This window comes from Labrus mixtus, chromosome 12 (genome assembly GCF_963584025.1).
Source record: "Labrus mixtus chromosome 12, fLabMix1.1, whole genome shotgun sequence".
Taxonomy (NCBI): domain Eukaryota; kingdom Metazoa; phylum Chordata; class Actinopteri; order Labriformes; family Labridae; genus Labrus; species Labrus mixtus.
The window spans coordinates 14,779,578-14,801,384 of NC_083623.1; the positions used below are offsets into that span (position 1 = coordinate 14,779,578).

Consider the following 21,807-nt stretch of genomic DNA (forward strand, 5'->3'; position numbering starts at 1 on the left):
TTTTGGATCATGGATATCATTTTTTAAAGTAAATTAAAACACAAAGAAATAATCTTTGGGGAAAAAAACAAAAATGAATTCTGCTCCTCTGAATTTTCAAACTTGTATAAACCACTGAGCATCTCAACAGAACATTCCTCTGGTTTCGAGGCAGGAGACTTTCAGTGCTGCCACACCAACAGATATTATTTTGAGGTGTTGGACTAGGAGATGCCTAAACCTGGTCTGACTTATGAAGTCTGGCTCTTCTCTGGAACATAAAGTCCTGTCTGCATAACAAACATAACTTCAGGGAAACTAATCAGGCTTGAGTGTGTATCTCTTCAGTCTATAACATAGCACAATTCTGAGTCATTTCCATTTAAAGATGGTAAACCACAGGGATAACTGTATGAAGCTAAACAGTGTATCATGGGCAAGAATATAAATAATAATGTATAAGTCATCAACAGGATCCTAAGTGTATTCAAGGGTTAAGAGGCCTGACACAAACGCTATTCATACAGGCAAACGTCCAATTATCCTGGTAGATTATACTCCTTTATTATGGCAACAAAAACCTAATGAAACAGCTGCTGGTTCAATACATTCCTCAGTCTAACCACAGGCTATCAGTATGAACAGGTTTAATTTTCCTGCCTGTGTATGTTCAGAAAGAGGAACACATTATATAAAGAGCCTATAGAGGAGCTGAGATAAACCAACAACACCTTGTCTGTCAAAAAGATTCACATGCATTTAATGAATTTACACACACAGTAAATTAAATAGGCATTTTCTATAACTGTAAACAAGCTGAAATATAATTTTTAATGTATATGCATGTAGGATGGGTTAACTTAAAGCAGACATGATTAATACAATAAATTAACAAAGAAAACTTTACAAAAGTATCAGAAAATGATGATTGTGTAATAACACAGTTAGATCATAATTCAGTTTTTCCTACAAATATCTGGTTTAATAATTCACTTGACCTTATTCTAACCTAAGCCAAGCCTAAATTCAAATATATCAGAGTTGTGTTCAAGTTATCTTAATTCATAGATTCTAATTGTTCAAGCAGCTGTCTTAGTTAGTTGTCTTTCCCCTTGGTCTCTTCATACAACAAGAGCATCATTTCTGCACCAGTATAAACATTAAGGGCAGAGTTGATGTCACGCGCGGTTATTGATGCCTCCAGCACAGTAGACCTCAACTTCCTCATCTGCTATCATACAGAAGGTGTTACCTAAACGTACGTCAATTCAAACTGCGTGTGGCTCGTTTACCTTGTAAGACTTTCCTGCTGCAGTCCAACTTGTCAACCACCCTGAATCCAAGCAACAGCATCAGTGAACACCATCACGAGCCCGCTACCTCTCCCTCTTCTTAAATCGTCCCCAAACAGCTCCACCACGATCCACTTGTTTTTTTTTTTTCGCTACCGGAGGAGGGGCGGGGGGAGTCTGCGTCAGGTTGTGGTTGCTTGGAGACGCCCCAGGAATCTCTATCTTCCCGCCGCATGAATAATAATGCAAGTGCGCCACAGATAACAAAGCTTCACTGCTGCTGTAATTTATTTCATCCAACAAAAACAACACAAAACATCGAGTCTATAAGTACAAAACGTGGAAAAATTTGAAACACAAGCAGCCTGCTGACTAGTTTAGCATACAGTTCACAAGTGTCGTAAACTCTTAAAAGTGTCACACATTTCGTCTGTCAATAAAGTTAAAATAATATACCAGAATAAATACAAAGATCTCTTCAAACATTTAAATCTGAAAAAGTACAAGTTTATTTCTGACCAATGCGTTTTCATGAGCTTATTAGGAGTTTAATTTAATGCAACTTTTATAATTTGATGGAGGTCTATTACGACTCAACATAAACAAGGAATGAAATAGAAAACCTTGTCCACTAACGGTAATAGTTTACTCTTTTTGCAGCCCCTAGTGGTTTGTTTTCGTACTGATTGTCTTAGCCATCAACATTTTTGTTTGGATACCATTTTATTAAACAAAACAATTAAAATTACTTTGTACAAGTTTTATTTACTATGTATATTTTTCTTTACTGGGCATTCACATGTGTTTATGATGTAAATCCCATTTTTATATGGAACATTAAAACAGTACCAGCTCAATTCAGGTATTTCTTTTTTATATAGGCTATATATACAGAAAGTAGTTATTTTTTTTATAACAAAAGTTGCTTGGACTTGGTTTGGTAAAAGCAACAAAACCATATTCTAAAAACACTTAAATACAGGTCCTGAATTTAAATATTACTTAAGAAAAAAATAACAAACAACTAAAAGCATTATATTCAAAGTACCAAAAGTCAAAGTTCTCACTATATGGAGTGACCAATTTCACAATTAAATATTTAACTGGATTAAAGTTATTGATTTGTCATTGTGTTTTACACTTAAACTTCTGATGCTGTAAAGGTTTTTCAAAAAAGAACAATATGTCCCTTTGAAATCTAGTGGGGTTTTATAAAGAACCATAGAACAACAGTACTCAATTAAGTGAAATTGTACTCTCCACAACTGTTTTTTTATACAAGTGTCAGACATTCAGCAAGCAGTTTAAACACATTCTGATTGTGGCATTGTTTAGTGGTTCACTGAATCAAAGAGTCTGACGCTAACCAACAATAACAGAAATGTCATGCTAGTCTTGCTACTAAATATGGAAAAGTGGTTAATTGTGAATCTCAGAGAAATGTGATTGAGAATGTAATGAAACCTGTTTAAATGTGACCTTGCCACTTGGAGATTGGTTTGTTGCTGGTTGTTGTCTTAAGGCTCTGCTATCCTTCCTTTGGTCTGATAAACAACAAGTCACACATTTACCACAATAACTAATACCACCTGAGGAATGTCCTGCAATTTGTCACTAATAAAAGCCACAGTCTCTGGTAATACTTCACCGAGCATCAAACTATAAACTATCATATATTTAGTGCTGTATAAGATTTAGGGCTGGTATTTCAGACTTTTTTGTAGAAACATTTTATTGCATCTGTTTCCTTCTGTTTATAATGATGATATTTTATGTTCATGACTCAATTTTTCAGAGTTTAAAAACACCTCATGCTGTCTCACTTTGTTACTGACTGATTGATACGATGGCCTGCTATGAGACTGACGACATCAGATGTAATTCACTTATTTTATAAAGTCAGTTCCTCTATGTCGTCTTCATTAAAGGAGGAGATGGCACGTATTGCAGGTCTGCTCTCTGCGACGTGTATTGTGTTCAGAGAGGATGTTGGAGGGGTGGGTGACTCTGAGCTGAAGCTGAAAAGTCCTTCCCTTTTTGAACGTACCCCATTGGTTGCAGGAGGACTGCTGAAGACCTCCATCTTATTAGGGGGGCTCACACTGTCAGTTGTTGCCAGGGAACCAAACAGCTGCTGCATCAGGCTAGACTTTCTATTCTTTCCGACACCTTTCTCACTCTCCTTCTCAGTCTCCACCCCTCTGAGACTGAAAACACCTATTGCTTCTAATGCAGAGTCCCTTTCTTCTGCAGGAGGAGGTGGAGGGAAACCCGAGGAACCTCTGGAAGCTGAATTTCCAAAAGAAGGTGCGTAGCTTCCGAATGCTAAGTCATCACTGGAGTTTTGGAGTCGTAGCGCTCTCCTCCCAATTCCTGTTGTAGCAACCCCACCCTCTATGCCTGATCTTCTCCTTCCTCCTTCCCTGCTTGCAGCACGTTCATCAGCTTCTGTAAGTTGGAAAACGGATGAGTTACTGCTCCTCTTTTCAGGAGGATGAGGAGAAGAATGTTCACTGGTACCCCTATTGGACTCAGAGTTGGAGAACATTGCGTCCTGGGCTCCTTTCATGGAACGGTCTATTTCATGCATCTTAGCCAGCAACAGTTCTTTTTTGCGTCGCGCTTCTTCTGCCGCTTGCTGATTGGCCAGAGCCTCGTGGTTCCATCTGTCCACCTTTTCCTGGACATGGCCGTGCTTCCTGATACTGTCTTCCTTCTCGTCAACCAGGAAATGCCCTTCTCTGTCTTCCTCCTCTTTTTCTTTTTCCCACCGTTTTGCTTGTCTCTCTGACTTCTCCTCAGGCCCATTTAACTCCTGGTTGAGTTGCTGTTTCTCCTTTTTCTCCTTCACCAACTCCTTCTCCTTCTCTCTTTCTTTTTCTATGTTTCTCATCTTCTGCTGCTCACCACTTTGGTGTCTATCTTCTGTTTCCGCCTGTCTGTCCACACTGCCAAGCTCCTGCTGACATAAATTGATTTAGAGGAAGAGGCATAAGAGCAGGTAACAGACCAAAACAGAGGCAGATGATGAAGTGTGGACATTGAGGCTAAAGGGAATTCCCGTATTTTAAACCTGAGCTGTACTTTTTACATATTGTTTATGTGTGAATGACTTACTGATACAAACTGTTCTGTATAATTGCAGTGGCTTTCTTCAGCCAGCAGAGGCAAAACAGGCTATCATTTCTACAATGCAATCCTTGGAGGCAAACGTATCTGATCTAAGCATGTGCACTGAAAGCAACTTTTTTTGTTGTGTGTGCAACTGATAGGCTGATATTGATATTCTAATACATAAACAAGACAAAGGGGGATGCTACAGAGGAAAACATAATTCTTTTTTGTTTTTAAGAAAAGAGTAAGATTATATTTTAATACCAGAGACAGCCATTACATCGCTCTCTTCAAAGCCACCAGACTCCTTTAACAAAAACAACACTTCTACCTCACAGAACTCAAGAGTTTCCTACCACTGCTTCAAGGGGTGAGTTTGTGTTTGTGTCGAGTTATTGTGTGTTCAAAGATATTGTGTTGGATCCCATATAAAACACCAAAGTCACAGAATAACCAAAACCTCGTTAACTTAAAAATTAACAAATCACGTATAAACCAACAGTAGACCAGCAAGTAGCCCTTCAAAAAAGATTTTATCTTAATAAGAAAGTATATCTTTGTATGAATCCCTTCTGCACTGTTGCCAGACACTTGGAATAACAAGCAGAGCCTGTTAGTGTCTTAAAGTTCCAATGCAGCTATTAAAGCCTGTTGAAAATGATGCTGCTGGAAGCTTTCTAATGGATACATTTGAAAATTACTATTTTCTTTTTTTGTAATTTAAACTCCAAAATATGTGATTTAAGGGCACAGATTAAAAAATAATAATAATCAAGAATTCCTCTCTGAGTGAGGTAAGGTCACTTTACCCTGAGTGATATGTAGTCATCAGGTGCTTGTTCGCTGCACTCGTTTGCATCAGTGAAGGCAGGGGGAGGTGTGGGGAAATCCAGACTGGACAACCTGTCTTTAGCCTGCACTGCCTTGCTGCTGTTCCTGCTGGGTGCTTTTAAAAGTTTGAAACAAAAGCAGATTAATTAGGCTACTCTTATTCCAAAATACCCACTTGACCGATGACTGATAGAAAAAATAAATAAAGAGAATTCAAAACAAATCAATCACAAACACAGACAAAAAGTAGGACTTTACCTTTCCGTTTTGATCCATTCTCCATGTCTTTCTTTAGTGAGGGTTTCACCATGCGGTTTGCATAGATGTTCTTTGTATCTAGTTCTCTCTCCTTCTCCTGATTAATATGAATTAAAATGTCATACCATGAGTAATCTGATTTAACATGCTTGGTCATAAAGAATGTTATGTTTTGATTATTGTTTTGTAGACAGACCTTAAGTTTATTGGTCAATCGCTCAAGCTCCTCTTGCAAAGTCCCGATGTCTTCCTGGGCAGTGATAGTCTTCTTTCTCTCTGCAGCCAGCTGCCTCTGGAAACTGCTGTTGCTCAGCTCCATGCTACGCTCCAGCTCCTTAAAACACACAGACTTACAATCAAACTTTCCTGAAAAAATGACTTAAAGGAAATCTAGTCTGAAGATTGAAAAATACATTATTTGCACAATTTGAACAAATTGGGTGAGAATAAACATGTTTTTTTAACTTAGTACTGACAGATGGCTGTTTATCTAGCAATAGTATAACCTTGTTAACCTGACACCAACAACCTGCAGCCAAGTTGACAAATCTGTAAGCTACATCTCAAGCCAAGAAAACATTACGTGCTGAAATATTACAGCACTTCATTCTCCATAAATCTGATGCATATGTAGATGAAATAAAATTTGAAATAATTGTACTTTTATCTTTCGTTCTGCCTCCTGGGCACGAGTCTTCTCTTCTTCTAGCTTGCGGCTCAGCTCGTCTCTGGCTCCTAGCTCTCGCTGGTTGACCAGCTTCTTCAGTTTTGCGATGGTGGCGTGACTCCTTTGCAGCTGCTCCTCACTGTCCTTTAACCGCCGCTCGACCGCTCGCTCCCGCTCTTGGGTCCGCCTGAGCCGCTCTCGCAGTACTTGGGTCTCGTTGGAGTGGCGTGACAGCAGCTGGGAGATCTCGCTTTCTGTGTCATCGTAGCGCTGCAGGGCTTTCTCTTGGCGCACCTGAAGCTGCAGCATGGAAAAGAATATTTTAAAATTGAGAATGCCACAGATGCTCATTATTAGAAAGTAAGAGCATGTTATTGTAAAAGATTAACTGGATAATAATTCTACAAAGATGCACATGTTCATGTCCTTTGTCTACTAAAAAGATTGTATTGACCACTCAAGCTTAACTACAGGATCAGTTCTACCTGTCTGAGGATTCGATTCTCCTTCTGCAGCTCATCAGTGCGCTGTTGAAGCTCAGCTAGCGAGTTACGCAAGTCGTTGATCTTTAAAAGGCGGGCTGAAAGCATCCTCTTGGTCACCAGGTCCAGGTCTTTAGGGGGTGTAGACTCCTTGCTTTGTGAATGCACCCCCCTGCGATGCTGCTGGGTAAGAGGCTGACCGCCCAGGCGCAGTGGGCGAGAGAGACCCCGGCGACCCACACCACCTGCTAGGCATAGAGATACACAAGATGTTCAGATAATATAAATGCACTGACAAACTTTTAACAGGTCAATACTGCAACATGTAGTTAAGTGCACTAGCGGTGGCGAGTAGAAACTAGAGCTGAAGCTACAGTTTGCTGAAAATCAAACCTTACTCAAGACACAATAAGCTTGTTGTTAAGAACTTTGCTTATATTAAAATAAAACTTCAGTAGGTACATGTTTCTGCTTTTAAAAACACATTTGTGAATCTGTTTGTCCGTCTGCAAAACCAGCTCATTACAAACTGCCTAACACTGCCATCACCTGGACAGTAGAGCACATTTGATCAGGAGGTTTCTCTTATCATCAGTCCATAATAGATTGTTTTCCTGCTCTACATACCTGTTTTGTAGAGGTGGCTGCCAGTAAGCCTCTTTGCCCTCACCCCTCTTTGGTGCGCAGGGGATGGAGTCCGGGACCTGGAGTACGATGAGAGTGAGCCAGCTGAACGAGACTCATTCTCATAGTCCTCGGAGTAAAATGACCGACTACTTCTTTGTCCTTCTCTGTCTGACATCTCATCCCGATCCGGATCTGAACGCCAGGTTCTGGTTTTCGATCGACTCTCCACACTGTCATGTTTTTCTTCCTTGTCCTGGTCATTCTCTCCCAAGTTTTTTTTGTGTTTTGGGGAGGATGATTCTGGGGAATATTTCTTCGTACTCAGGATTGACTCGCGACTTTGATTGACATTTCTGTTGTCTTCATATGAGTCCGTTTTGTTTTCTGATTCCATTTTGTTACCTGGATTGGGAATTCTATGATGGTTTGTTGTTTTTTTTAATTGAGAAAAGAAACATAACAGACTTTAGCTTAGTTGTACAGGAAATACAAGATCAAAATTCTTATAACAACTCAAAAACAGTGGGCAAAGGCAAGGATGACTGGTTTCGCTCATGTAATCCGTTTTCTGTGTCTTGGTCACTAAGCAACAACACACTTGAGGTGGAATTTTCCATGGAGCTAAATGATGTATGATATCACCAATCTGCACCCCTGCTGCTACAAACAAACAGTAACCTGCACTTTTGACTTATTCAACTGACAGATTTTCAATCTCACCGTAATAAGATATGCATTTACACAGATCTTAACATAATAAATACAAATTAAAAAACTGTGTTTCTGCTCTGCTGGGTGTCAAATCAATGTTGCATAAAACATTTATTGTTATATATCCTAAGAATATTACATATGTTAAATATTTTAACACATTTCCCCAACAGGTTTTCAATATAGAAAAGAGCCTACATGTTTGAACAAGAACCTTGATTTGATTAAAGTACAGTATGAAGAAAAAACTGAACAGTGACTACACTTCATCTGGTCCTTTAATCAGCCCTGACAATAGCACTTGATGAACATGTTTCTGTGACAACACCAGTACACACAGCAGCATCACAATTAATTGAGCGAGCTCGATAAGAAGGGATCTGAATACTAAGTGTTTCGGTACTCTAAAAGGTTTGGGAGATATTGGTTCATTATATGCAGACTGTAGACTTACACAGTATCATTGGCTCTAATGCATAATCGTGACCAGAAATATACACTAGTAAACACAGTCGTGAGACTATCAGTTTATTATTATTATAAGATGGTTTATGCCAAAATAATAATGGTTTGTTTTTAATTTATACTTACTTGTCAAAAGTAATAATTTATTTTCATTTTTATACAATTTATTCTTATTTTATTTACACTAATATGCATGTTCTTCTTCTTGTCTTTTGCTGCTGCAACACTTGACTTTCCCCACTGGGGATCAATAAAGGATTATTTTATCTTTAATAAATTCCTTTTAACGTAACATGATAACTTACATGAATAAAATACATGCTACAGAAAATAGGCCTTGTACATATTATATTTTCACTCACCACATTGGTTTCATCATATCCACATGATCTCATCTGACACCATCCTTCATATCTTCTTCAATATGTGTCTTCTGTTTCTGGAGGCTCCAGTCAACATTATTACTGTCTGAGATACTCAACGCAGTCAGGAAGCAAGATCTATAAGTAAAGAAAGCACAAACAGATGCGTTTGGTAGGTAGTACTATTATCCCCGGCCTGCTGTGACAGGAACAGGTTGGATTACAATGAACCGTCTGGTGTTGACAGATGCATTGTTTTGAGACAACCAGTAAAAACAACAGCTAAATGTAGATCCTGAACACAACCACACATAACAGTGTCATCAACAATAGAGAAGAGAAAAAGTAAGTGACGTCCCAAAGAGCATATCAGTGAACTTACATAAGCAAATGTTAGCCTTCAAGAGGCGTATGGATGAGAGTTTATTATGCTAGCATAGCAACAAAATCACAGAATCAACAGGTGGGGCTGTGTGTCTGTTGGCACTAACCTGTCCGTTTCCAGCGTTTACTCTCGTCTTGCTACGTTGTCTTATAGACCCTACATTTTGTAGAAATAACAGCTTCTTGTTTAGACTACTGTTAGCTTAAGCTACTAGCTAACAAGCTAGCATGAACTTAAGCTAAGTCTGCTATCGTTGGACATGCAACGACATAGTTCTTACGTCCATTTCTTGAAAACAGAAGCAACTTTAAACAATCAATTGCGTTATCCGGTCGTTATCCACCGTACAAAAAAAAAAGCAACGCAAAGCAGTTACAAGCGTCCAGATTGTGTTTTGTCCACGCCTTGAGGTTTTCTGAAACTACACCTCTGACGCTGTACCATGGCAACCACACCGCGTTCTCTCGCTGCAGTTCCACTCCACCACCAGAGGGGCGCTGTGGTACAGGTTGTGTTTTACATAGTTTATGAAAAACAGACTTTTCAAAAAGGTTACATGATGTTTAATAATAATAAGAAAAAAAAAGTAATTTCTGGCCATATGGCATAGCCTATTGTTTTCCATTCTGAGCAATTCATATTGAAAATGTCAGGATGTTTTTAAGACCATACAAGAATTGACAATAATTTTATTCACAGCAGTAGTACATGATGAGTACAGTTCACAGCTTATACCTCTAATTAGGCTTTTTTTGTCATATAGTAAAAATATCTGCATTTTCATCTTCATGTGGAGCTATAAGATAAAAGCATGGACTACTTTATTAATTTCAATGCAACTGAAACTGATTCCACACATTTACCAAATACGAATGAAGATATGCTGCTAAGTGACTGACAATAAACCTATCTATCTATCTATATCTCTGTCTGTCTGTCTGTCTGTCTGTCTATCTATCTATTTATCTATCTATCTATATTTAATGATACTATGTATTATGTTATTATTATATATTGTATCAATTATTATATTGTTTAAATATTATTAATTATATTTTGCAGCTACCGATCTGAAAATGTTTGGGGGAGGTTACCTGCTTCAAGCTACCGAACAGTCACACAGACGTATTTGTTTTTCAAAATAAACAGGCATCTTTTTTTAAATAACTTTGACTGGCTTTGATGAAGATAATTAATTGTTCTTGGTTAAAAAATGTGGCAAAATATTGTTTTTCTCTCTCGAAAACACCAGCAGCAATAGTAATAGGCTACTTAAGCTCCTATATTTATTTATACCTAAGATTATTAAGATTTTGAGCGTGCTTTAAATTTCAGTCATAAGCGCTCAGAAATGTGTTGTTATTTTGAAAATCACAAGCGGAAGCTCTGTGATTACATGGTGCTTCTGTGCAGTGGGAATTTGTTGAGCGCGACAGTCAGCAGTGGAGACGCACGCTGTTTTATTATTATGGCTGAGTTTAAATACTGGAGGCGTGTGTCTTCACTCATTTAGTATCACAGACCGGGGTTTAAAGTCTGGACTTGTTTTTGAGGAAAAAACGAGACTCTCTGTGACTGAACAATTTGTTTATCGACTGTCAGTCTGACAGTAAATTTGGGATTAAAATGGTCATCAAGGTTTACATCGCCTCATCCTCTGGCTCGGTCGCGGTGAGTTTTTTCGTATGTGTTTTGACAGTGTAGTCTCTTGTGATATATGCATATTAGGGATACATGTTGAAAAAAACTTAATGCTCGTAAAAAGACCGAACAGTGTTTATTCCCATTATGTAACTGGACTGCTCACAGGCAGTGAAAGTAATCAGCATCACTCAGACATGCTGGCAGACTCTCATTGACTTGAGATTGATTGAGATGCTCATTTTTTTATTTGAAGGGTTGAATTCTTATTTCTTTTCGGCAAAACATGTCAGAAAATCATTTTCAAAAAAGGATTATATTTTATTTGATACCACATACCACCTGACCTGAAGCTTCTGATGGGTCCTCATTGTGTAGAAGCTTAAACAATCATCATCTTACATTGTTGGGAAAGAGTAGTAAAAAGAGTTGGGTGTGCAAAGTAAGCCATGAGTGGTCTATTTACCATTTAATCAGTTGCCCAAGGACCCGAAGAGATGGACAGAATAACAGTTTAAGTATGCTATTTTAAATGTGAAAATTGAAAAAGAACCAGTATGAAAAATATATCTCACAGCAGTTGAAGATCCTCCAGCTGTGCACAAATATCAGTTAAAGCAATGCTACTGTTACAAATAAGATATTCTTTCAGTTCAAAGCTTTCAGGAGCAGGGAAAGGTGCACTTGCTTTCATTTCGGAGTAACCTATTCTTACATGTATTGTGAGCTGGCATACAACACTGATTCATTTCCTTTCAGGTAATTTAAAGGTCTCTTTTTGTACTTTTAAAAGATGGATTTACTTGTCAAATAACAAGAATGTCATTTTTTTAACTATTTCACATTTTTGTATGTTAACATTTTGACACTCAGCAATGTAACTTTGAGCTGGGAAAAGTGTCTCCCATTTCTCTTTATTTTCTGATAGACTTATATAATAATATAATTGAAAATGCATTGATTCAAAGGAAACGTAGCAGACAAATGTATCTTCAAGGAAAACTCTCCTTATAGTTGCTGCCCTACACGCCTTCTCCTAGAAACATACTCACAGGCCTGTAAAAAGTCCCTGCTCATGTTGAGTATTAACACAAAACACTCCTACATGGATGCTAAAACTCTTAGGTAATGGGACATATGAGTAATTTATTTATGTTATCATGCTCCCAAAGAGGGCTGCACAATCTTTTAGCGTTTACAAAGCAGTTATTTTTAACCCTATGACACATACATTCAAAACTCACACACACACACAAAACACAAGATACACAGTCCTGCACGCTTGAATGGGCCGACCATTTGGGTCAGCTATGAGAGTGTGGAGCTCATGTGAATGTTATTCACTCTGAGTCCATCCAATTGAGTTACAAGAGATTGAATAAATAAGAAAGGTGATGCTGGACTCCTTAGAGTTGAATTGATGTGTGCAGCTAAGGAACGCACGAGCCTCATGAATGTCCAAATGAAATATAGAGCAGGAATGAACTGTGAGCAGGAAAAGACAGAGTCAGGAGGAAAGTAATCATCTAGAACCTACACTGTCCCACAAAAAAATGAGCAGTTCACAGCCTAACAACAGCAGATTAGTGGGGCGGAAATCATCAACACAGAATGAATGAAGTGCAAATTAGGTTAACCCCCCCCCCCCCCCCCCCCTCCCCCCATCCCATCAGTTATGTAGGTTGAGAATGAGATTGAAAATTTTCTCAATATTTTCCAAATTTCTAATGCCCATGTAAGTATCATGCATTTAGTTTCAAATATTGTTTACAATTTATTTTGAAATATCTGATCTAATACATGAGTTCATGCTCAAAAGGCACAGTAATCCCCTTCCTGACAGAGAATACAAAACAAGTTGGATTTAAATTGTAGTGAGTGTGTAGGAGTAGCATTTGAATCTGTTGTTGCTCCAACAAAAACAATTTGGCATTATTGTTTTCTCAGGACAAGTGTAATTTATTTAGTCTTCTATCACTAGCCCTGTCTTCCCCCTTTTGTCTATCCCTGTCTGAGACTAAAGGATTAACCTCAAATGAATCCCTACATTTTGGAATGTTCTCCAGAATAATACGTCACATACTGAGTGTCTGTATTGTCTCTAATCTGACATGCACACACACAAAATCTGTAATCATCCATCCCCTGACATGCACTCTGGCTCACCCTTACTAGGGGCACCTTTTACATTATTTAGACTCTCACTGCCTGCCTGTCAGCTCAGAGGAAGGTCGTAGCGTTCAGAGTATGTTGGAGAGCAGCGATGTGACGGACAGTACAGACTCTTACTGTGATTCTAAAAGGAGTTTATATTTTTTGACCCAGACTGTTTTAAAGACAGTCACGATCCTTGAAATTAATTGACTTCCACAGTCCAGATAAAGCTCCTATACAGCCACACAAACAGAAAATCACTGTTAGAAAGACTCAACAGATCATTTTCCAGTGTGTGTGTGTGTGTGTGTGTGTGTGTGTGTGTGTGTGTGTGTGTGTGTGTGTGTGTGTGTGTGTGTGTGTGTGTGTGTGTGTGTGTGTGTGTGTGTGTGTGTGTGTGTGTGTGTGTGTGTGTGTGTCTATAACAACCAGTCCCCAACAATCCCTTACTGTCTTTAAGGTGAAACAATAGGTCCATTGTGGCCTTCTGTTGCATCATTAAAATAATGGACACACATGTGATGTTTACACACAAGCTTGAAGGGAAGCTATGATTACATTTTTATCATTTAATTTAATGTGCATGTTTTTAATCTTCTCTATTAAAGGTAGAATTTTGGGGGAAATCCTTTTTCTCGCTACACTAATGATTATATTCAACCAAAACAATAAAAAAGCCCCTTCTTATAAACATTTTCAACAGTGTACTTTTTTTTTACATTTATTTTAAGATTAATTAAAAGATAATGCAGGCTACAGGTAAATTAATAAAATGTTACTTGACCGTTCAAATTATGCAAATTATCCTCAATTATGATATAAATGACTTTCTTCCTTGTTCCTGTAGGATAGATGGAGCCACTCAGTAGTTACAGGACTGTGTGTCTTTGTTTACAACCTTCCCATCCATGGGAGTTTTTCTATGTTCTAAAATTATCCTTGGACAATTTGTTTTTCTCAACATTTAAAGACACTGTCATGCACTTCCACACACACACACACACACAGTGTCCAAGAGCACGTACGACAATACCACAGGGAGCTATTGCATCCATCCCATAAACTACAAGTAGGAACGGAAACACAAAACTTCATGATTCATTACTTTATAACAGAGATGCACTGATTGTGAAAATCAGGCCTGATAACGATGTTTACTAAACAAATAAAAGCCAGTTGTGGATCACAATGTTGATGATTTTTTCATTACTTTGTAATTCTTCATGTCTGTTTTTCTAATCAGCTTTGAGATGTGATGTATTTAAATTAAAGTTATTATCCTCTTGAAATGTCACTGGAACATGTCTCACAAACTGCATGTCGCTGATCTTCCCCAGAGACCGTGTAAGACACCTACAATACCGTGAAAACAAATCAGAGTTTGTCCTTCTCCCCAATAAGCGATGGCGCAACACTGCAGTTACACATCTGCTACTGACACGTTGCATGCCACATTATTTGCAGACGGGACGAAATTTGTCAACACAGCTGTTATCGGGCAATGCTGATGTTAAATCAATACATCGGTGCATCCCATTTTTATTTATAAAAGATAAAAAATCTATAAAAACAATAGATTATTCATCAAAATATTATTGTTTAAGTCTGAGATCTCATCAGGAACTGTATTGATGTGATTAAAGGTCATGGCAGATAAAAGGACTTCAGGTTTAAGACTTCAATAAGCTCCTCCACTAATCAATAATCCTTCCTAATGTTACAATTACCAAAGGAAGCACTACACAGAGAAAACATACACTATACACGTGTGAGAGAGACATCCTGCTCTGCTTCAGTGGGTTTCAGTTTACGGACCCTTAATGGCTAAGCACAGTATACAGACATGGGATATGGAAAACTCACAATGTACAGTGTTTGATCGCACTTTTTTTCACACATACATGCATGAAAACATTTCTCTCTTTTGCATGTTTATTTTCCTTCTGACAGGTAAAAAAGCACCAGCAGGCAGTCGTGGGTTTCCTGGAGGCCAATCGAATCAGTTTCCAGGAAGTTGACATCACCATGCTGGAGGAGAAGAGGCTGTGGATGTACCAAAACATCCCCAAAGACAAGTGTCCGGAGAAAGGCAACCCACTGCCTCCACAGATCTTCAATGAGGATCACTACTGTGGGGTACGCTGACAATTCTTTTCTTCAGGCTTCTCATAAAAAAAAAACTGTAACGTTAGGTAAATTTATACACTCTGACAGTGATGTTTGGGATCATTTTTGTTCGTTGTATCATAAAACGTGGCTCTGATTGTAAAGTAAGGCCATATAAGGTGGAGCTAGATATGCTGCTAAATGAGTTCATTCAGTCAGAGCATGCCAGTTAATGTCCTCCACCGAGTTTGCATGCTCCTCTGTAATCCTGTCTTAATCCCGTTTCATGGACGGGGCAGATTATCTGCTCCTCCTGCCCGTCACTCTCACCGGCCAAGGTAATCCAACATTACTCCCCGATGTCATAGTCAATGAATTATATTTAAAGCAACAGTATTTGGCACGGATGTTTACTCCCATCCTTTAAACTTGTAGAGATTATGTAACATCCTCTTGTTTCTATCTCTCTCTCTCTCTCAGGACTATGAAGATTTCTTCCAGTCAAAGGAGGACAACACAGTGTTTGCATTCCTTGGGCTCAGCTCTCAGCCCTCAGTCAAAGTAAGGGAGTATATATGAGTCGTGGCTCCGTAATGCATTCACAGTTGAAGACAGAAACACACCACCGCTGTCTCTGTATATATCATATGGCCCACAAGGTTTCCTGTCTGCTCTGGCTTCCTAAGACTTGAAACCCTTCATCACTTCTCCCCGCTGCTGGATAAACATCCTCTAGTCTCTGAAAGCTGTCTGAAACATTTCAACTTGTAGCTAGTTCATGCACATTAGCTTCTTCTTATTAGATCCTCCTAGAATTTAGATAATCATAGTTCCTGCATCAAACATGGAGGATTGAGCCCATCTGGTTGCAATACAAGGGGCACCTGCTAAAGTCTTGCCTAGTGCACCAGGGGGGTAACGGCTAGATTAGAGCTATATCAGATTCGATTTTATTTACATCTGCTGTCTCTCAACAAAGAGATAAGACATAAAGACATACATTACAAGAAGTACATTCATTTATACTGGTAGGCCCTACATGACATCTGAAGGTCTGTAAATGGGCAACTGCCAAACCATCTGCAATACAATATCTTCCATATTGTTTACAAATCGTCATATCTTTTTGCAGCACATTTACAATATGAGTGTCCCGAAATGCAAAACAAAATACTGCAACTGGAATACATTGTCTTTGTGTGAAACAATGCTATTATTTGGAGAGTGATAAGTTAAGAAATAAGTAAGGTGATAGGGCGACAATAGGCTCCTTGTCCAGTTTTATGCCTACTAGGAAGTATACCAAACCCTTTGAAGGGGCAAAATGAAGTAATTAAATTTCTTCGAATGTTGGCCAAGAAGGCTATAAGGACAAAGTGGGTTGGGCATGAATCTTCTTCTGTTCAACTGTGGACATCTCTTGAGCGCCGATAGCCTAGCGGTTATGTTGCGCGCCCCATGTACAGAGGCTATAGTCCTCGCCGCAGCGAATGTGGGTACAAATCCAACCTCGGTCCTTTGCTGCATGTCATCCCATACTCTCTCCTCCAGCCATTTCTTGTCACTCTTAAACTGTTTTAATATAATAAGATCAAAAAGGCCAAAAAAATGTATCTAAAAACAAAACTGTATAAACTCTGGTATCTTCTGTTTGCACTGTAGAGAAGTGGAGATACTGTATTGGGGGAAAGATTCATCTTATAAAAGAACATGGGAGAATCATCTGGCATGAAGATAGATTGTTTTATAATGTTCTGTTCATTACAGTTATTCTACGCTGGCGTGATAAATGCTGGGTTTGATTCAGTTTAAGTAGACTGAGCTGGTGTTTTCTCTTTAAAAATCAATATAATTAATGTTCAAAAATAATTTATTATACAGTAGATGATGTTTCATCCTCATATGGAAGCTGGGCTTGTTCTATTTTGGTAAAAAAATAAAATAAACATTGACCATTTGATGATCTTACTGTAAGACATCAGGAGGGAACGAGGAGCTCTTTTCCATTCATCACTATTAAGTATCATTAGATTTTCATCCAGTCACATCCCTTCAATGTCTCTCTGCTAGAGTATGATTGGATAACTAAGTTACATGAGATCTGATAATGGAAAAAACCAGCAGTAAGTAGCAGATAGATTCAGTTTGAAATGATCATGCCTTGCATACAACCTTTCATTATATAATAAGTTTTCCAAAAAGAAGAACATAATTAACAATGTGTGCCATCGGTTTTCCTCCCCCCCCCCCCCCCATTTCTCTAGGACTCTGAGTCATAGCCTGGATTAAACTGCTGGAACAAGATGTCCAAAAAAAACACTTCTTGTGTTCTTTCTGCTACCTTGCCAGCATGTTGCCAAACTTAAGACGCCAACAGATGTCCCCCTCTCCTACCTCTCCTGACTTTTAAAACAACATTATGCCATCACCCACTTCTCCAGAAGTGCTGATCCTTGAAAGAAGTGACTTCATCAGAGAAGAAGAAGAAGAAGAAGATTGACTTTGTTGTGTTCCCTACGTGTTTAACACACTTTGACAAACTCTGTCCGTAGCATCCATTCTGTGCGAACTAAAAGATGTATGTAGCAGCTTTTGCATCAGTTGATTTAGCACAAGTCACCTGTATACACACCTGTTGTATCCTGTGTGTATGTTCGGCATGCGTGTGAGTGTGTGTGTGTGTGTGTGTGTATATGTGTGTGTGCATGCCTTAGTGTGTGCGCTGTTTGTCTGGCTCAATCAGCAGCTGTAAATGAAGGCTGTGTTAAAAGAAGGGGACCTGAGAGGCAGCACTTAATGCAACCTGAGACAACACGAGGACCAACCTTATTTTCTGGCTATGTTTTTGTGTGTTTGTGTGTTAGTGTGTTTACAAGTGTGTCGGAGAGCTTTCCTAGAGGTGAGAGTGACACTGCAGCTTACCACAAAGGCAAGCAGATGGGACCAAATGCTAACAATCCCGAAGCATATGTGAGCTTAAAATATCACCAGCATTTATGTTTGACACTGCCGACATAAAAAAGTAAAACTGACCTTGTTTTTGTATCTTCTCTGTCAAGCTAGTTCAATCACAGGACAAAGTTGGCATTTTTCTACATGTTTTTCATCGTCTGAAAATTCATAGAACAGACCAAAACACTCTACAATCAGAATGCACTGAAGTTTTTTTTATTTTAGCATGCAATGTAGCTCAAACGAGAATAAATAGAGCATTTGTAGGAACTATTTTAAGCCGTGGATTAATCCACAGTTGGTGTAGCAGCAGGACCGTTCATGTGGGATTGACTCAAAATAAACAACATTGCCTGGGTTTATTATAATGAAAAAACATGTCATCCAGTGCATTGCTGTTTGTTATTCATGTGTGTAAATTCAATAACGGAGCCCTGTGACACAGAGGAATATGATATAAGATAATAGTCCTCGTTGGTCTTTTCATGGGATTTGTTGAAAATATGAAAAATATAAATAATCACCAACTTTATCCTTTGACCAAGACCACTTAAACACAAATACAATCAGGACCACAAGAGAACACTTCATGGAAGAAGGAGTACACTTCACAGATTATTAATCCAGGGTTTAAAATGTCAGAGGACGGGGGATGAGAAATAATCTTTTATTGCTCAGAGATAAACTAGTGGCAAAGCTCCTCTGCTTCTCCTGCTGTACCTCTCCTTCTCACTCTTACATATGTCCAAATGTCTTAGAAGAACACAGATGCTTTAGTAAGTTAAATATAACTCAAAATCTTGTCCTCTCTCCTTGTAACCAACTGTAAATCTTTAATCCTTATGAAATGATCTTGGGTTGGCGGTTCATAAATTCAGGTTTGTTTACACATGAATAAATTACACGAACACACATGTTGACCTGCAGTATGAAGTCCTCCCTAAAGTTAGTGCCATCATGTGAACAGATATATTATTTGAATTATCGTGTAGGGGACATCCTACTAAATGTGTGTCTGTTGCTGTCGAAATTAGGCCCATTTCTATTCTGCTGAGTTGTATCCTCATTTCTTGTGAAATCATGTGATGTCTATGTTGTAATTCTTGTGAATGGACCCCACCATTCCGTTGGACCGCAAAGTGACTAAATGCAGTTTGTTACACCTCTTTTCCTGTGACTCTTTTCTGATTAAACGTGGTGTTTTCCTGCTTGGAAATGGCTCGGTAACACTCTTATTATGCGTCGTTTGCAGAACAGACATAAAACATTTTGTTCATATGCTTCACTTATTCGCAATTTTTTTCATTTTTTTGTATTTTTACTAAAATATTTTGCTACATAAAGGTATAAATGGACTGTTAATATTCACTCATTTCAATCAAACTTTTAAACATTGGCAACAGAAAGCTCGACTTTTTTCTACAATTTTCTAATATACTAATAAAGTGTCAAGTGGGCATATCTTTGGAGATGCTCTGTTGCCAGTTACTGATTTTGCTCTATTCTTATACTTGAAGACAGTCGATCTCAGAGCATAGAAATCTCTGGGATCAACCTTTTTTTTTTCCAAAGATTGCAAAAATAAGATAGAAGAATGAACTTACTGACCTCTGAGCTGGAAGTTGGTAAAATTCAGTTTTGACATAAAGATAAGGCAGGTGAAGAACATTTGTAGTTAAAAAGTTGCACACATACTCAATGGATGTAAAATGTTTAAAGAAGTCTATCAATGGAGCTGAAATCATGTTTCATACCTTACTGTATAATCCCAGTGCATTTGGTCATGTTAGGCATGCACAAACATTATTGTGTTTTTCCTGTTTGACCCGTCATAGTGAGTTGTAACTGTCATTTCCCATCAGAGATGTTGCATATCTCTGTGTGTAATGATTTACCCAGACACCAATATGTGTTTAACCTGCTGTCCTCTCCAAACCTCACTTTCTCCAGTTCTGTCATTAGAGATGACTGAGGTTAGTGGGTCTATTACACATTTTTTAAAGTCAAGAGCACTTGTTCCCGACCTTCGTGGCTCTAAAGTCAAACAATACAAGAAACAGCAGTGTTCCCACATTTAAAAACAAGCTCACATGCCTTCTGTATTTTAACTGTGTTTGCAGTCATAACTGTACTGTTTTCATAACTAAACTGTTTTGATCGTCTTCTCTTTTGTTCTTCTTTATTTCGGTCTGTTACTTCTAAAAGCCTCCCGTGGACAGGTGTTGCAAATGAGCATTTTGCTATAAACACATAGAGCAATGCATATGGGACTCGTGCATAGTTAAATGTTACAGCACCAACGTTACTGTATGTCCATGTTAAATAAACAAACAAAAAAATAAATGCAATACCTGCTATCTGCTCCTCATTACATGATGTGTTAGAGCTGGAAGAAATCTAATACTGTTTCATTAAGAGACCTGAAGAGATTATTCTGATAAAGGCTTCACTTTTGGGGTGCAGTATTGATTTTTACCATTAATGCATGTTAAAAACTGTGGCCTACATCTTTTGGGAGTTCTTAGCTTGCCTTTTCTTGCTGGTTCCTGTGAATTGTTTCAGATTGCATGCTTTTTTTTGACTCCAGCTGTTACAATTTTTCTGATAGGAAAGTAGTGCTTCAATTATTCTCTCATCTTTTGTTGTTTGTTGCTGTCTCTCCGTCTGTTTTTCTGTTTCTCTTTCTATCTTCTTTATGACCCAGATGGTCACGTCAGATGGCTGTTCACCAATGGGTCTGGTTCTGCTCGAGGTTTCCGCCTGTTAAAATGAAGTTTCCCCAGTTGCCCATTTTGTGGCAAAAATGTTTTTAGTGTAATAAATTATTAGAAAGAAACTAATTAGAAGTGTGGTGAAATTGTGTCCAACCGGAGGTAAATTAAGGAAATTCTACATTTGCTAACAGATGGTCAAAACAGGCAACCATAAAATGCTGAATTGACATGTTTAGTTATGCAACATCATGTACAGCCTCAATGTAATCTGACAGTTTGTTCTTAAGAAGAAAAAGCATCGTGGCTCAGCTCACGAGGTAGAAAACCACGTTTGAGACCAGAAATTCTCAGAAACCAATCAGAACATCCTACAAACAAAAGCAATGTCAAAATGCAAATAAATTCAATAAAACAGGATCATAACCATGACCAAAAGGGGAAGTCAATTTTTTTACCATGTATAAAATGTAATTTTATTTTACAAGGATATTAATGATGCAAAAACTAAAATGGGCTGCAAAAAAAAGATACAAAATAAGTTAATAGTACAGATCACATTCAATCATTTGAAATGCAACGGTATGACACGTAGAAGTCTCAAAATAAATACAAACTAAGTTTGGGGTGCATAACAGGAAATTAACAGAGGTGCACAGCATTAAAGAGAAGAGGAAGTGTATATCACTCTCAGGCCCTGTGAGTCATGGTTACATTTAGAGCTGGGATAAAAACTGGTTCTGTCAAGTCGAGATTTTGTGAGAGAGCAGATGTTAATGGATTGAGGTCTGTTGCCTCAGCTCATAACTGTTCTGTTGCTCATTTCAGGAAAAAAAACTCACCAGTTCATGCTTTAAGGTAAGCTATATTTGAATAATATGAGCTGTCAAAGATCAAAGATACAGATTTACTTCTATAGAATATAACAGGTTAGTTTCTGCTTGTAACAGATCTTTAAATCTTATAGCAAAAAAAAGGGATTTCAGCCATGGCTGTCTTTTTTGCATCAGCATTTATTTATTTATTTATTGCTGCAACATTGGTGCATCAACCGATAGGAAATGTTATCC

At 38.2% G+C, this 21,807-nt stretch overlaps 2 protein-coding genes across 5 annotated transcripts; one reads left to right on the top strand and one right to left on the bottom strand.

The window, feature by feature from the left end:
* Nucleotides 1-764: 764 nt before the first annotated feature.
* Nucleotides 765-8,949, bottom strand: lca5 (lebercilin LCA5). 4 transcript variants are annotated; one of them, XM_061052187.1, is made up of 8 exons: nt 8,789-8,949; nt 7,251-7,666; nt 6,627-6,868; nt 6,136-6,441; nt 5,671-5,808; nt 5,475-5,571; nt 5,195-5,331; nt 765-4,233 (listed from the first exon to the last, which is right to left on the bottom strand). In XM_061052187.1, the coding sequence occupies exons 2-8, from the start codon at nt 7,642-7,644 to the stop codon at nt 3,163-3,165; spliced, it is 2,385 nt and encodes a 794-aa protein (XP_060908170.1). In that variant the 5' UTR covers nt 7,645-7,666; nt 8,789-8,949; the 3' UTR covers nt 765-3,162. The 4 variants fall into 4 exon arrangements, with proteins under 4 accessions (XP_060908170.1, XP_060908169.1, XP_060908172.1 ...); XM_061052186.1 differs by having other exon boundaries at nt 6,627-6,871; XM_061052189.1 differs by having other exon boundaries at nt 767-4,230.
* A 1,617-nt stretch (nt 8,950-10,566) lies between these two features.
* On the top strand, nt 10,567-19,245 carry sh3bgrl2 (SH3 domain binding glutamate-rich protein like 2). Its single transcript, XM_061052190.1, has 4 exons — nt 10,567-10,844; nt 14,919-15,104; nt 15,555-15,635; nt 17,339-19,245. Exons 1-4 carry the CDS (start codon nt 10,800-10,802, stop codon nt 17,351-17,353), a joined length of 327 nt encoding a protein of 108 aa, XP_060908173.1. The 5' UTR covers nt 10,567-10,799; the 3' UTR covers nt 17,354-19,245.
* Nucleotides 19,246-21,807: the final 2,562 nt, after the last annotated feature.

Bases quoted from the DNA above. Each gene is read 5' to 3' on its own strand.
- lca5 (XM_061052186.1), bottom strand. From the start codon at position 7,644: ATGGAATCAGAAAACAAAACGGACTCATATGAAGACAACAGAAATGTC. The intron at 5,809-6,135 runs GTACAATTATTT...GTGTGTTTTAAG, and splicing joins AGGCAGAACGAAAGATAAAA to GAGCTGGAGCGTAGCATGGA. The intron at 4,234-5,194 runs GTAAAGTGACCT...AATTTATGTCAG, and splicing joins ATGACTACATATCACTCAGG to CAGGAGCTTGGCAGTGTGGA.
- sh3bgrl2 (XM_061052190.1), top strand. From the start codon at position 10,800: ATGGTCATCAAGGTTTACATCGCCTCATCCTCTGGCTCGGTCGCG. The intron at 10,845-14,918 runs GTGAGTTTTTTC...TCCTTCTGACAG, and splicing joins CATCCTCTGGCTCGGTCGCG to GTAAAAAAGCACCAGCAGGC. The intron at 15,105-15,554 runs GTACGCTGACAA...TCTCTCTCTCAG, and splicing joins ATGAGGATCACTACTGTGGG to GACTATGAAGATTTCTTCCA.